This window comes from Gopherus evgoodei, chromosome 6 (assembly GCF_007399415.2).
Source record: "Gopherus evgoodei ecotype Sinaloan lineage chromosome 6, rGopEvg1_v1.p, whole genome shotgun sequence".
Taxonomy (NCBI): domain Eukaryota; kingdom Metazoa; phylum Chordata; order Testudines; family Testudinidae; genus Gopherus; species Gopherus evgoodei.
The window spans coordinates 42672782-42686825 of NC_044327.1; the positions used below are offsets into that span (position 1 = coordinate 42672782).

General features: G+C 39.6%; 1 protein-coding gene across 3 annotated transcripts in view; it reads left to right on the top strand.

Annotated features, from left to right (window-relative positions):
• SMARCA2 (SWI/SNF related, matrix associated, actin dependent regulator of chromatin, subfamily a, member 2) overlaps positions 1-14044 on the top strand; it is a 187577-nt gene that overhangs the window by 43710 nt on the left and 129823 nt on the right. For all 3 annotated transcript variants that reach the window (XM_030566024.1, XM_030566026.1, XM_030566025.1), the window contains exons 7-9: positions 10181-10307; positions 12092-12265; positions 12526-12699. In XM_030566024.1, coding sequence (XP_030421884.1) covers positions 10181-10307; positions 12092-12265; positions 12526-12699 — 475 coding nt within the window. The remainder of the gene's footprint in view (positions 1-10180; positions 10308-12091; positions 12266-12525; positions 12700-14044) is intronic.

Consider the following 14044-nt stretch of genomic DNA (forward strand, 5'->3'; position numbering starts at 1 on the left):
ACACTGAGTTTTTCTTCTGTGTCCGTCACCGAGAAGCATTCCCTTTCATGCCTCTTTTCTTTACAGCACCCCAGGATTACCTTCATCAGGCACACCTGTCTCCTGTCTCCCAGGCTCTCTTCTCCTTGCAATTCCTTTTCACCCAGTCCCACATACATTCCCTTATCTTCTCCCCACACTCTCTTGTTCACACTCTCTTTGTTTTTATGATGGGATATTACAAAGCTTGGAAGTTCATACAAGTGGTAACTTGAAAAGGTTGCAGAGCTTGCAAAGGTTACAAAACTTCAAAGGCTATGCTAACGATCACTGAAGTTACAAAGTCTGCAAAAAGTTTGCAGAACTTAATGACACAAGTTACAGATTTTACAATTACATTTGAACGGAGGCTTTACATAACCGTTTCCAAACTGAAAAGTCCCGGTCTTATTAATCTCTCCTCATATGGCAGATGCTCCATACCTCTAATCATTTTTGTTACCCTTTTCTGAACCTTTTCCAATTCCAATATATCCTTTTTGAGATGCGGCGACCACATCTGCACCCAGTATTCAAGATGTCGGCATGCTATGGATTTATATAGAGGCAATATGATATTTTCTGTCTTATTATCTATCCCTTTCTTAATGATTCCCAACATTCTGTTAGCTTTTTTTAAAATGCCACTGCCGTTTTCAGAGAACTATCCACAATGAGTCCCAAGATCTCTTTCTTGAGTGGTAACAGCTAATTTAGACCCCATTATTTTATATGTATAATATGGATTGTGTTTTCCAATGTGCATTACTTTGCATTTAAAAACATCAAATGTCATCTGCCATTTTGGTGCCCAGTCACCCAGTTTTGTGAGATCCTTTTGTAACTCTTCGCTGTATGCTTGGGACTTAACTATCTTGAGTAGTTTTGTATCATCTGCAAATGATCATTTATGAATATATTGAATAGCATTCGTCCCAGTACAGACCCCTTGGGGACCCCACTGTTTACCTCTCTCCATTCTGAGAACTGACCATTTATTGCTACCCTTTGTTTCCTATCTTTTAACCATTTACCAATCCATGAGGGTACCTTCCTTCTTATCCCATGACAAATTGCTTTGCTTAAGAGCCTTTGGTGAGGGACCTTGTCAAAGGCTTTCTGAAAATTTAAGACCACCGCATGCACTGGATCCCCTCCACATGCTTGTTGAACCCCTCAAAGAATTCTAGTAGATTGGTGAGGCATGATTTCCCTTTACAAAAACCAGGTTGACTCTTCCATATCAAATTATATTCATCTTTGTGTCTGACAGTTTTGTTCTTTACGATAATTTCACCAGTTTGCCTGGTTCTGCAATCAGGCGTACCAGCCTGTAAGTGCCAGTATCATCGCTGGAGCCCTTCTTAAAAATTGGTGTCACAGTAGCTATCCTCCACTCATTTGGTACAGAAGCTGATTTAAATGATAGGTTACAAACTACAGTTACTAGTTCCGCAATTTCACATTCGATTCCTTCAGAACTCTTGGTTGAATCCCATTTGGTCCTGGTGGCTTAATACTGTTTAGTATAACAGTTTGTTCCAAAACCACCTCTCATGACACCTCAGTCTGGGACAGTTCCTCAGATATGTCACCTAAAACGAATGGCTCACTTTTGAGAATCTCCCTCACATCCTCAGCTGTGAAGACCGATACAAATAATTCATTTAGTTTCTCAACAGTGGCCTTATCATCCTTGAGTGCTCTTTAGCATCTTGATCATCCAGAGGCCCCACTGGTTGTTTGGCAGGTTTCCTGCTTCTGATGTACTTAAAAAAAATAAAATTGTTATTACTTTGAGTCTTTGGCTAGCTGTTCTTCAAATTCTTTTTTGGCCTTCCTAATTATATTTTGACATTTCATTTGCCAGAGTTTATGCTCCTTTCTATTTTCCCTCTTCGGATTTAACTTTTACTTTTTAAAGCATGCCTTTTTGTCTCTTGCTGCTTTTTTACTTTGTTGTTTGGCCACAGTGGCACTTCTTTGGTTCTCTTACTATGTTTTTTTAATTCAGAGTATACATTTAAGTTGATCCTCTATTATGGTGTCTTCAAAAAGTTTTCATGCAACTTGCAGAGATTTTACTTTTGGCACTGTACCTTTTAATTTCTGTTTAACTAATTTCCTCATTTTTGTGTAGTCTCCCTTTCTGAAATTAAATGCTACAGTGTTGGCTTGCTGTGGTGTTTTTCCCCTTCACAGAGATGTTAAATTTAATTATTTTATGGTCACTATTACCAAGCAGTCCAGCTATATTCACCTCTTGGCCCAGATCCTGTGCTGCACATAGGACTAAATCAAGAATTGCCTCTCCTCTTGTGGATTCCAGGACTAGCTGCTCCAAGAAGCAGTTATTTAAGGTATCAAGCAACTTCGTCTCTGCATCCTCTCCTGAGGTGACCTGTACCCAGTCAATATGCGGTAGTTGAAATCCTCCATTATTAATGAGTTTATTTTAATAGCCTCGCAACTCCCTGATCATTTCACAGTCACTATCACCATCCTGGTCAGTAATATATCCCTACAGGATATGTGCCTGTGGTGTAACCAAGTTATAAGCTTTGAAAATCGCCTACTGTGTACGTGCAGTAGCCTCAGGTACAGGCTCTCCTTGCTTAAATTGTGAAGTGTAACATTAAGGAATGTCATACTGCACATGCATGCATGGCTGATGTAACTGCCTACTGAAAAGTGACCTGAAAGTATGTGTGGGCAGTAAACCTCAGCACGTGTGCACCCTGTAAAAGAAGTTGATGGAGTGCTTTTTTAGACCTCCAAAGTTGCACAGGATAGGATATGTACAGCTGCGCACATCTTTCTTGCTGTGAGTGCGTAACTGTGCAACTAAAAGTTAATGTCATCTTTTTATGGATGTTGTAAACATGGAACATTTCTTTAATATTTGCTGTTGCATTGAAGAAATGCATCTAATCTGCTCAGTGACTGGAATTCCTGTGTCTTGGACTTCCTTTCAGGTAGGAAGCTACACAGTTGATTTGACAATTCCTCAAAGAATGCACGTAAAGGTGCAGCATGACATTCTTCTCCGTTAGCCATTTGTTAAATGGACCACTACAGATGGAGGAGCAGTAATAGATTCATTAGCATATTGAGACTGAAGAAGCCTTGAAACCGATGACATGTCAAGGGGAGACTTTCTACTTTTAATAGAGGACCACATTTTGACATTAAAAAGCTTTGGCTTAAATCAACAAAAAAGCAAGAAAATTTGGAGTTTATGTTGCCACTGAATTCACTTGGTGGTGTCTACCAGCTCTTGCAGCATATGTTGCTGTGAGATGAAATTAGCGGTATAATTGTTGTTAATCCCTATGTGACTGATGGTAGATGAAAAGAAACTTGGATATTTAAAATACCCATTGCTATAAAAAGTTTAAATTACTGCTATGTGTTCAGCTGTTAAATTTGCTGTGCTACTTGAAATATGGCCAAAGTTGTAAATTCTTGACATGCTTTTATAAAACTCCATTTTAATACTTTCTTGGAAATAAAGTGCTGGTTTAATCTTAATGAATGTCTAAAACTAATAATGTATAGTGTAATTTAACATTATTCCACTAGGTGGAATGGCTCTCCTCCCCACCAGCATTAATTTAAAAAATGGCACTTTCCAGCATCTTTAATTTATGATCACTGCAAACTATGTCAAATTGATTCATGTTATTATTTGAAAAGGGTCTCCCTTTTATAAAGCTTTCTTGCTTGCTGCCTGGCATCCATTTCATACAGCCTGCAGTGCTCTGGCACAATTTCTGCCATTACCCCCAATTGGTGAGGGAGAGGTAAGTATCACCTACTTTGTAAGGAGATCTCTATCTTCAGTTTGTAATGCAATATCTATGTTCTGTAGAGATGAAGATAAAATGCTGAACTGCAGAGATTAATTAAATGTATCCTTTAAATAGGGTTAGTAAGTACTCCAAGCACTTGAAAAAGACTTTTTTCTTCTTGACCCTCTTATGAATGAATGACTTAATAGCCTTTAGCATTTTCCCCTGAAAAGATGAATAGTCCAACATATTTTTATTAGTTTGAAGGATTAGAGGATGAGCATGATCCAGAAAAGTCTGATGCATTTGCTTTAGGTGAAAACTGGTGGTCATAAAATTCTTTAAAAAGTTAATATTGCTGTACATGGAAAAATAATTACCAGCAAACTGCCACTCTCTCTCTCTTCCCCCCACCCCTTCACTACTCCTAGAGATTGGGAAAGGACCTGGGTATCATTGTGAACAGCTCAGTGACAGTTTATTAAACTTCACCACGTTAAGCAGATGGCATTAGAATATTTAAAGAATGGATAGAAAATGAAGAAAATTGTATAAAACCATTAATTTATATAACAGCACACCTTACCTGGAATAAGTTCAGTCTGTTCAGCCTAAATATACAGAATATATAAAAATAGGATCAGGCCCAGAGAGCATTAAAGAAAGTTATCAGCAAATGTCCAAAGAGCCACTCCCACCTCCTTTATATGTAGGGTGCAGCTAACAAGCCAGGCCTGGCAGAAAGAATTGGTCTGAGTCAATCAGTGTCTCACTACAGTTCCAACAACCTGGTCACTGGGAAAGTCAGAGAAACCCTGCCAACCAGTTGCAGTTACACAAAATAATTAGTGATATATAGTGAAGGTAAGCCAGTGTTTTTTGTTCACCCTGTCACGTAATGCAAGAACAAGGGACAGTCAATGCAGCTAAAAGAGAACAGGTTTAAAACTAATAAAAGGAAATAAATTATGTATTTTTTTTAATTAAACACCCCCCCAAAAAACAAACAGAATCAAAAAGCCACCAAGAAATCCCCAGCCTGTGGAATTCATTGCCACAAAATATCAGTAAGGCCAAGAACTTAGTGGGATGCAAGAAAAAGAAGATGGTGTGGAAATGAAAACATTCACAGTTACATTAAATAGGATTGTTTTGTTTTGTTTTTAAATATACAAGAGATAAATAAACTCTTTCTGAAGCATCTAATACTGGTTACTTTTGGAAATAGAGTACTGGACTAGATGGACCACGTGTCTGATCCAATATGGTATTCTTATGTCCTACTTGGGACATGGGTTACTATATCCCTTCCAGAGAAGGTGCATTGGGTGGCATCCACTGATAACTGTTCAAACCATTTTTTGAAAAATTGTGTTTCCACCTAAGTGCCCTGGCTGGCCCCATTTCTGAGTCTCACTTGTCAGAAAGCAGGGCAGTAGTCCAAAATACTCAAAGATTTAGCAGATTAGTATTTACCTTTCAGTAAATTGAAGATGCGTCCAGGGGTCTGTCTAAGCTGATGCATATCAATACTCTGTGGTATCAGTTCTCTGTTGTCCCTATAGTTTTAAACTTGCAGTTTAAACTAAAAGTTAAGCATCTGGGGCCTGATCCAGCAGCAGCAAACTCAGTAGGAGTTTTTCCATTGACTTCAGTGACCATTGGATCAAGCCCTTAGCCCTTATGGCTGCAAACACTGTTCAGATGCCTTTCTGAGTAAGTCAAAACACTAGCTTGGGGAGGTGTCATTGCACACATAACGGAAGTCATATTGACTCCAAAGAGAGTGAGTACTTTAACTGTTTCATACCTGATGCATCAGCAGAAACATTCCAGCTATTTTGGGACTGGAAGATTGAGAAAAATCATAGCTATGATCTGGATTCATCAGTATGAGGATAAGCACCAGGCATCTGTGAACATCTCAGAACTGTAGATCCGGTCTACACTAGGAAATTAGGTCAATATAATTATGCCATTCCGAGGTTTGAAAAATCCACACTCCTTGGCAATGCAGTTAAACTGATCTAAACCCTGGATTAGACAGCTCTAGGTCAATGGGCGATTTCTGCCATTGACCTAACTATCAGCTCTTGGGGAGGTGGATTATCTACCCATCAACATAGGCAGCATTTTCACTGAAGTGCTACAGTGCTGCAGCAGCAGTGTTGCAGCGTTATAAGTGTAGATGAGCCCTAAGTCTCTTTATGCATCTATCAGCTGCTAGTCTGTGTGGATGTGCAATAGTCAATCTAATCCTCCCTTGTAAAGGCAGGAGGTAGGGAAGCCACTAGACTTTTCAAGTTGTTTTTCAGCTGTAACAGCATTGAAATTCCCTCGCAATCACTAAGTCCAGTTAGAGCTAGAGTTGTACAGAATTTGGATTTTTGTAGTGTCTTATAGTTACTTGAAAGAACAAAATCTCCCAGTGTTATATTCTGAACAAATAACTATCCTGTAGGAATCATAAACTTCTCCTCTGGACCTGAACAAATATCTGTTGCTGTTAATGGAACGTGTTCTTGCCAGAACAGTAACTCCTCTTGATTTACTGTTCAATCTGTATGAAAAACCTGACTGACCTAATTCTGCTTCAATTTTCTGTACTCTTGAGGACACAGAATGAGTCTCCTGCAGTTATGCAGTAATCCAGCCTTTTTGTTGTTTCAGGAAGTTTCAAATTTTGTATCTGTTTATCACACTACATATTAAAATACAGATATTAAGCACAAAGAAACCCCTCAACATTAAACTCACCTGATTATGATCATTTCTGTATCTGGTAAATTCTAATGTAGTCCAGCCCTTTCTGAGGTTGACCCAAATATATCCATGTGCAATATGATTCCTAATTTTCCTTTGCAGCACCCACCTTTTCCACCATCACTGTTCTAACTGGTAATTTCTTTAAGGAATGTACCTGCAGTAGTGCTTTGCACAGAGTGCTTTTGCCAGGGCCACTTTAATTTCACATGCCCTCAGTCAGCATTTGTGTGATTCTAGTCCATTTCATATAGAAGCAGGTATTTTGGTGTCAGCATTGCTCTTGTATATCCCAATAGCCCCAGTAATCTAACAGATTACTCGTTTTCAGGCCTTCCAAACTGACACATCTGCACGCCTGTTGTAATAGACAGACTACCAGGGTTTGTTCACTATACCACAGAAATGAAAGTGCAAGATTAATGGTCAGTGAACTCTGGGTTGTGGTAATTTACCTTTTGTTACAGTAAATTTAATACCAGTCCAGTGTTCAAGGCCCTCAAAATCTCTCACTACTTCCCTATGTAATGTTAGGGTTCAGTGATTGTCTTCCACTCTAATTTAACACAAGGTAGAGGAAAGAGACTAGTTAAGATCTCTTAAAAGGATTTTTTAAGAAAAAAAAATCTTCTCTGGTGACATTTTATGAATGGCAGTTTTACAGCATGATAATGCAGAACTGTATCTATAACTGTGCACCATGACTCACCCCTTCAGCGCCTCCTGCTGGTGTCTTCTGGGAATTAGCTCTCCAGCCATTGGAGCACCCTCTGCAGGCCAGTGTCCTGCTTTCCCTGGCCCCCATGTCCCTCCCGACCCAGTGCCCCTTGCACGCCAGGGTACTGCCCCCTGGCAGTACACCTCTCAGTCTCTGGGTTTCCCCTCCCAGGGAACCCCCACCCATTATCCCTACCTCACCTCAGTCATAGGCTACTGCCATTCACCAACTAGCCCCCCGCTCCCTGGGGCAGACTGCAGTATAAGCCACTCATCACAGAAAAGGTTGTGTTTGGACCCGCTGCCTCTACCTATGGCAGAGCTGTCTCTCTGCCGCCCTAGTATCCCATAGTGGGCCCTTACTTTGGCCTGCAGTTCTGCTAGGGTGGAGCTCCCTAACCCTTCCCCAGCACTGCTCCACCCTCAGTACCTTCCTCAGCTCCCCAGGCAGACTGGGCCCTCCCTCTCCAAAGGCAAGAGAGAGAGTATCTTTCTGCTCCTATCCTCCCTGGCCTTTATAGGACCAGCTGGGTCTGTTTGGAGCATGGCCCCACCTGTGGCTGCTTCCCAATCAGCCAAGCTTTTCCCCCACCCCAGCCCTCTCCAGGGCTATTTTAAGCTCTTTCAGGCAGGAGTGGGTGACCACACTGCTACAGTACCCTTAATAGATTATTCCTTCTGTAAATGCATTCTTCAACAGAGAATTAATTTATATCGCCACTGTATCTGCTACCTTAGTCAATACTTTTTTCATTGTTTCCATTTTTATTTAACATAGACATATACATAGTGTTGTATAGTACTACTACAACGAAAGATTGCCCAAGCAACTATTATGTGACACCCCTCCCAAAAAAAGTGGGGGAGGAGATTTACTTTGTTTTTTTGGTATTAGCAAAATATTACAATGTTTTGGATTGTATACACGTCAGCAGAATCTTTTTTCCTTAAAAATCTTTTATCAAAAAAAATGTGTATTTTGTTTCTTTTGTTTTGCTTTGCTTTGCTTAAATTTCATGGAAACTGGGGCCTGCAAAAAATTGACCTGTCAATATGTCCAATCCTGCTCCCATTAAAGTCTCTGGTAAAACTTGCACTGACTTTAGTGGCACCAGAATTGGAGGTAGTGTTTTTGCCTTTTTACAGTGTGCCTTTTAAAGTATTGTACGTGTGGCTGGTTGTACCACCTATTATGCAGCTTGTGGTTCAAAATATTTAACAACCGGACCACTTAGAATTCATTCCGAAAATATTGCTGATTTATTGATTATAATCCATTTTTATCTAGTTCATCTGTTTGCCAGAAGCTAGGAGTGGATGACAGGGGATGGATCACTTGATGATTGCCTGTTCTGTCCATTCCCTCGGAAGCACATGGCATTGGCCACTGTCTGAAGACAAGATACTGGGTTAGATGGACCGTTGTCTGACCCAGGATGGCTGTTCTTATGTATTATTTTCGAGCAGGGGTGAAGTTGTTGAGTAGGAATGGGTGGTGTATGTGGCTTTAAAAAGCATAAGTTACAATTGTCTTTTTAGGTGTGAGCAGTTCTCTAGTTTGGTTGGTATGACATTTTGCTTTGTTAGCAAATTCATTTACCAGGTTGCCAACTACTCTATTAATGCTATTATCAATTTCTTACCTGTGTTATATTGTGATGGAGAGAAGATGAGTGATTGTATAGGTTTGGCTATGAGTCTGTTATCCTTTTCAGGAGGGAGTAGGATCAGCCTTTTAATTTATGTAATCAGACTTCCCTTATAAATCTCCAGAAGTGTGTATGTCACATGTAGCATGAGTAGACTAGATAAATTCTCATCTCCACAGCTTTGTAAAAAATGGGGACAGAAATTCTTTCCTCTGGCTCCTATTGTTGATTCACTTGCATTGCAATGCAGATCATGGCCCAAAATGTTTATCAACTGGACCACTTAGAATTCATTCAGAAATTCTCACTGGTTGTTGGTTGTAATCCATGTTTTATCTAGTTGAAAGAATTCTGTGGTTGAAATTACACTGAAGTTAGACAGCACTGTATTTGTAAAAGTGCCAGAAAGCCAAAAGGAATATTAAACCACACGTTCACAGTGTTATTAAAAGTAGCATGGGGTCCATGTTTGTCTGTCATTCACTGCCTGATCAAATATGCTGAATTACAAACAAGCCAAAACAAAACGCCACTTTACAAAGATTGTATAACTACCAGCACTACAAACTCAGTTTGGAATTTGAAAGTGAAGGTGTGTTCTTTCTGGCTTGTGCACCATGGCTGGTCTTAAAAGAGTTTGCAACTGGAAGTTAATTCTGTGGGGGCTGAGTGAGCTGGAATAGAATCCAGCTTGCACTGTAATAGCTTTGCAATGCCAGAGTTTGTTTAAAGAATAAAGAAAGTGAAAACTTAAACTTTGTCAGTAGAATAAGCACATAGGATTTTGATCACCAACAAGAAATAGTTCTGCTAAATAAGAATGTTCCATTCTTACACAATCACTATTCTGACTGCAGTCACACTTTAAAGAGACCTAAAATAATACCCAATTGTTTTATAACATTTTTTTCTTCGTGCTTAACAAACTGGCCTGCAAACACAAAATGCTTGAAAGCATGAGTAGAATAAATCTGCTGAGTTGCTGTTCCTATACAACTAATAGATAAAATGAAGGGGAGGAGAGAAGAGAGTCTTCATTGTTTGTTATCAAGGGTATTCCTGCAGAGTAAATGTAAGTCTGATTTTTTTTCTCTCCATTCCTGGAAATGCATATTAATTCAGAATAGTTGGGTATTAGAAATTGACTGGGTGTCTGAGATCTATTGCTTATGTTAGCATATAATATTGATAACTACTGACAGATCTTTCCTGATATCTTTCCCACATTCTTTATCATCTTAGACTTCAGGCTCGAATTGCTCACAGAATCCAGGAACTGGAGAATTTACCTGGCTCTCTGCCTCCTGATCTGCGAACCAAAGCTACAGTCGAGCTGAAGGCACTTAGGTTACTGAATTTTCAGCGCCAGGTAATGTCTTTTGCTGAAGGGAAATTTTTGCAGTGATCACAGTCAAAAGTTATCTTTCTTCAGCACAGAATATGTTGGCAATAGACATTTATGAAAGTACTGAGTTTAAAGAGGAATGTCAATATTTGAGCAAACAACTGAAAAACACTATTCTTAGAATATCAAATGTACATGATCAGTATCTTTTGTTTCCTTTATTACTGACGATGCATGTGTTCTCTCCCCCGCCTGCCCCCACCTCCTGTTTAATCCTGCAGTGTAGTCCTTAAAATCCTAGATTTATGCTCTAGTCCAGGGGGTGGCAACCTTTCAAAAGTCGTGTGCCAAATCTTCATGTATTCACTCTAATTTAAGGTTTCGTGTGCCAGTAATACATTTTATCCTTTTTAGAAGGTCTCTTTCTATAAGTCTTTAATATATAACTAAACTATTGTTGTATGTAAAATAAATAAGGGTTTTTAAATGCTTTAAGAAGCTTCATTTAAAATTAAATTAAAATGCAGAGCCGCTAGGACCCGGGTACTGTGAGTGCCACTGAAAATCAGCTCGTGTGCCGCCTTTGGCACGTGTGCCATAGGTTGCCTACCCCTGCAGTAGTCTTTCAGGGAGATCATGGGGATGGCACAAACAGATCAAAAAGGAGGACAGGATAGGCTGAGAGTTCACAACCCCTTGTTCAAATACAAATTGTAATAGATGTCTCTTTTCTGATAGTCTCAAAACCTAGTGGGTCAAATTTTTCTAAGAAACAGTTGCGTGTTCTCGGTGATACATGTGTGTGATTGTTGTGTGTTCCTCACAGTGACCCCTGTTTTCAAAAGGCCTGTGGGTAATGTGCAGGCTGTGCGGCTAGGCCCAGCAAGAGCATGTCCAAGATATAAGTTTGGTCAGATCTTGGGTGCAGACACAGCATAAGAATTTTGCAAAGGGGCTTTGCTGTGCCAAACTCCCTAGACCCTTGCCATTTGGCTCTCCCAGCTGGCCTGAGAGCAGCAGGGGTGTCAGTTGGCTGCTCTTGACCCTGCCCCTATTGGCCAGCCAAAATTGATTTCTGGAAGAAATCTTCGGGACTAGCACAGGTTAGCAGTGTGTGTACCGTGCTATGTGTATCCTTCTCCCCATTGCCCTAGTGATTCCTTTATGGTAGAGCCTTGTCTGAGGCCAGTTCTCAGGAGCAGCATGCTATTCATTCTGTGCATTTAGAACTGTGTGGCCGTGTCTCTCTCAGCCTTAGTAATTCCCTGCTGCTTCTGCCACCCCCCTATCTGATGTTGAAAATGAATGTCCCGTTGATGTGTGTGGGGTCAACTAACCTCAACATCAGATTTAAAAGAGAACACAGGTCATCTTGTTCTACCATGCTTTGTTAAAATGGATTTTCATCTTGGTTGGCCTCTTCCATGCCAGCAGGACAATCATTTTCAACACCAGCTTGTGAGGGAGGAAGGAGTGTGACGTCTGCTATGTTTGACACCTAATATCAGACACACCACTTGTGGCGTTGCTTATATAAGTGGAGTCCATACTTCTCTATAGAAAGAGAAAGATCCTACAAAGAATCAAGAGCTTTTTAGGATGATCTTCACTTTCTTGCTGCATCTGAGGATTACAGGATCTAAATTTTCAGTATCTCAATAGAAAGTGAAAAGATTGAAGAGCTCATGAAAGATTGAAGAGCTCATGAAAAGTTAACTTTCTACCTTCGTATGCTGTATTGGTGACTGAAATTGGTTTTTTGTGTGCAGAATGGTGGTTTTTTAAAGTTTGTCTCTTCTTGCTGGTAGCTAAGACAAGAGGTGGTGGCCTGCATGCGCCGTGACACAACACTGGAGACAGCCCTGAACTCCAAAGCCTACAAGCGCAGCAAGCGCCAGACTCTGAGGGAAGCCCGCATGACAGAAAAGCTTGAGAAACAGCAGAAAATTGAACAGGAGAGAAAACGTAGACAGAAGCACCAGGTATTTTAATCTCTGCTTTTCCAAAATTAATGTATTCCAGATACAGAGAAATGCCATTGAGGTAAGTGTTAAACCTTGCTTTGCTTGGCCAGCTGTCACCGTTTTATATTTAGGGATCCAAGAATACAAAGATTTGTCTTACCAGAGGCCATACAGTAAGCAAGGGCAGAGTCCAGAATTTGGCTGTTCGTAGTTTTAAATCCTGTGTTCTGTCAATTATACTACAATGTCTCAGCTTATTTATTATTTTCTTTCTCTAGGAATATCTGAACAGCATATTGCAGCATGCAAAAGATTTTAAAGAGTACCACCGGTCAGTGGCTGGGAAAATTCAGAAACTTTCTAAAGCTGTGGCAACTTGGCATGCCAATACTGAGCGTGAGCAGAAGAAGGAAACTGAGCGAATTGAGAAAGAAAGAATGAGAAGACTGATGGTAAGGGGTCTTTTGGTAAAATGCCAATGCTGGCATGTTCTGTAGTAACAATTTTTTATGATATGAGAGTGGGGAGATAGTAATGTGTTGCATTAAGATGTACCATATTTTTATGCTGTTGGAAAGAGTTAGGAAAAACAAATTAATGGGCTCCTGAGCATTAGGAAGGCCACTGTGTAAGTTACTTTGTAACTGGGCATTACTGATCAAACTTTGCTGCAAATACTGAATGTTGCAGTCTTCAGATTTGACTGCCAAACAGCCTGTTTGCTAAGTGTATATTAGATAAATTCAGTATCTATTTAACACCTTATGTATACTGTCAAGGCCTCGTATACTTCCTTTGCATGATAAGGGCTCTCTGATCAATTAGATTTTAACTAATATGAATCTAAACATATCTGTGAGATTAGTTGTATGTGCTTTATAGTGGTGGTAGTGACATTATTTGTTTGACTTTGTTCACTTTGAGCCATATTTACTTTTGTTTGAGCCATATTTACTCTTGTGTATAATTGTCTAGCCTCATTACTGGTAATCTGCTCATAACTGCTGTTTTGTATCCTCCATTAAATCACCTAATCTTTCTAATTTCATATTTCAAACATTTTTTACAACAGTGCAGGTATATTGCAAAGTCCATTAGTATATTCGCCACATGAAGACCATGTGTTTTTTTCTAACCTTTCCATTATAGTTCTAACAACTACTTATGCCTCTATTTTTTGCAATATTCATCAGGAGCTTAGTTTGATTATGATTTATGTGCCAAAGAAGACATTTGCTGTGTAAATTATTTTTGTAGAAAAGTTAAAGGAAAAAGGTTATTTCAGTGAGTAGCAGTAACTAGCTCTCCTCTCTTCACATTGTTTCTTCTAGCCCACTCTGGCTTTTTAAAATATACATATTTAAGCAATGATGATAAATACAGCATTTTCTGGGAATTCGTGACTAATTCCAGTTGACCGTTAATCCCCAGAGTTATGGTCCAAAGAAAGCTAGCAGTAAGGGTATCTTTTTTTTCTTCTTTCCCTCCTCCTCATTACTTCACAATAATACTACTCATAGTTTCTTTTGAGGGGAAGGTGTGATGGGACGGCTTCCCATGTGACCATGTCTCTTCAGAGTGCTGTCAAACTGATTGGCAGGCATGTCTAGATTAGGAAAATAGCTTGTGTTTTTATAACATCTTAATTAACACATTTTAACGAAGATAATTTTATATAGGACTTTGCACCTAACATAGACAAGGCAGGTTGTGTTTAGAAGTGTGTTAGCTGGTCATGGTTCTCACCTTAGAGTAGGCTAATATTTTCTTTTTAATATTGGTAGAAATCTGATAACT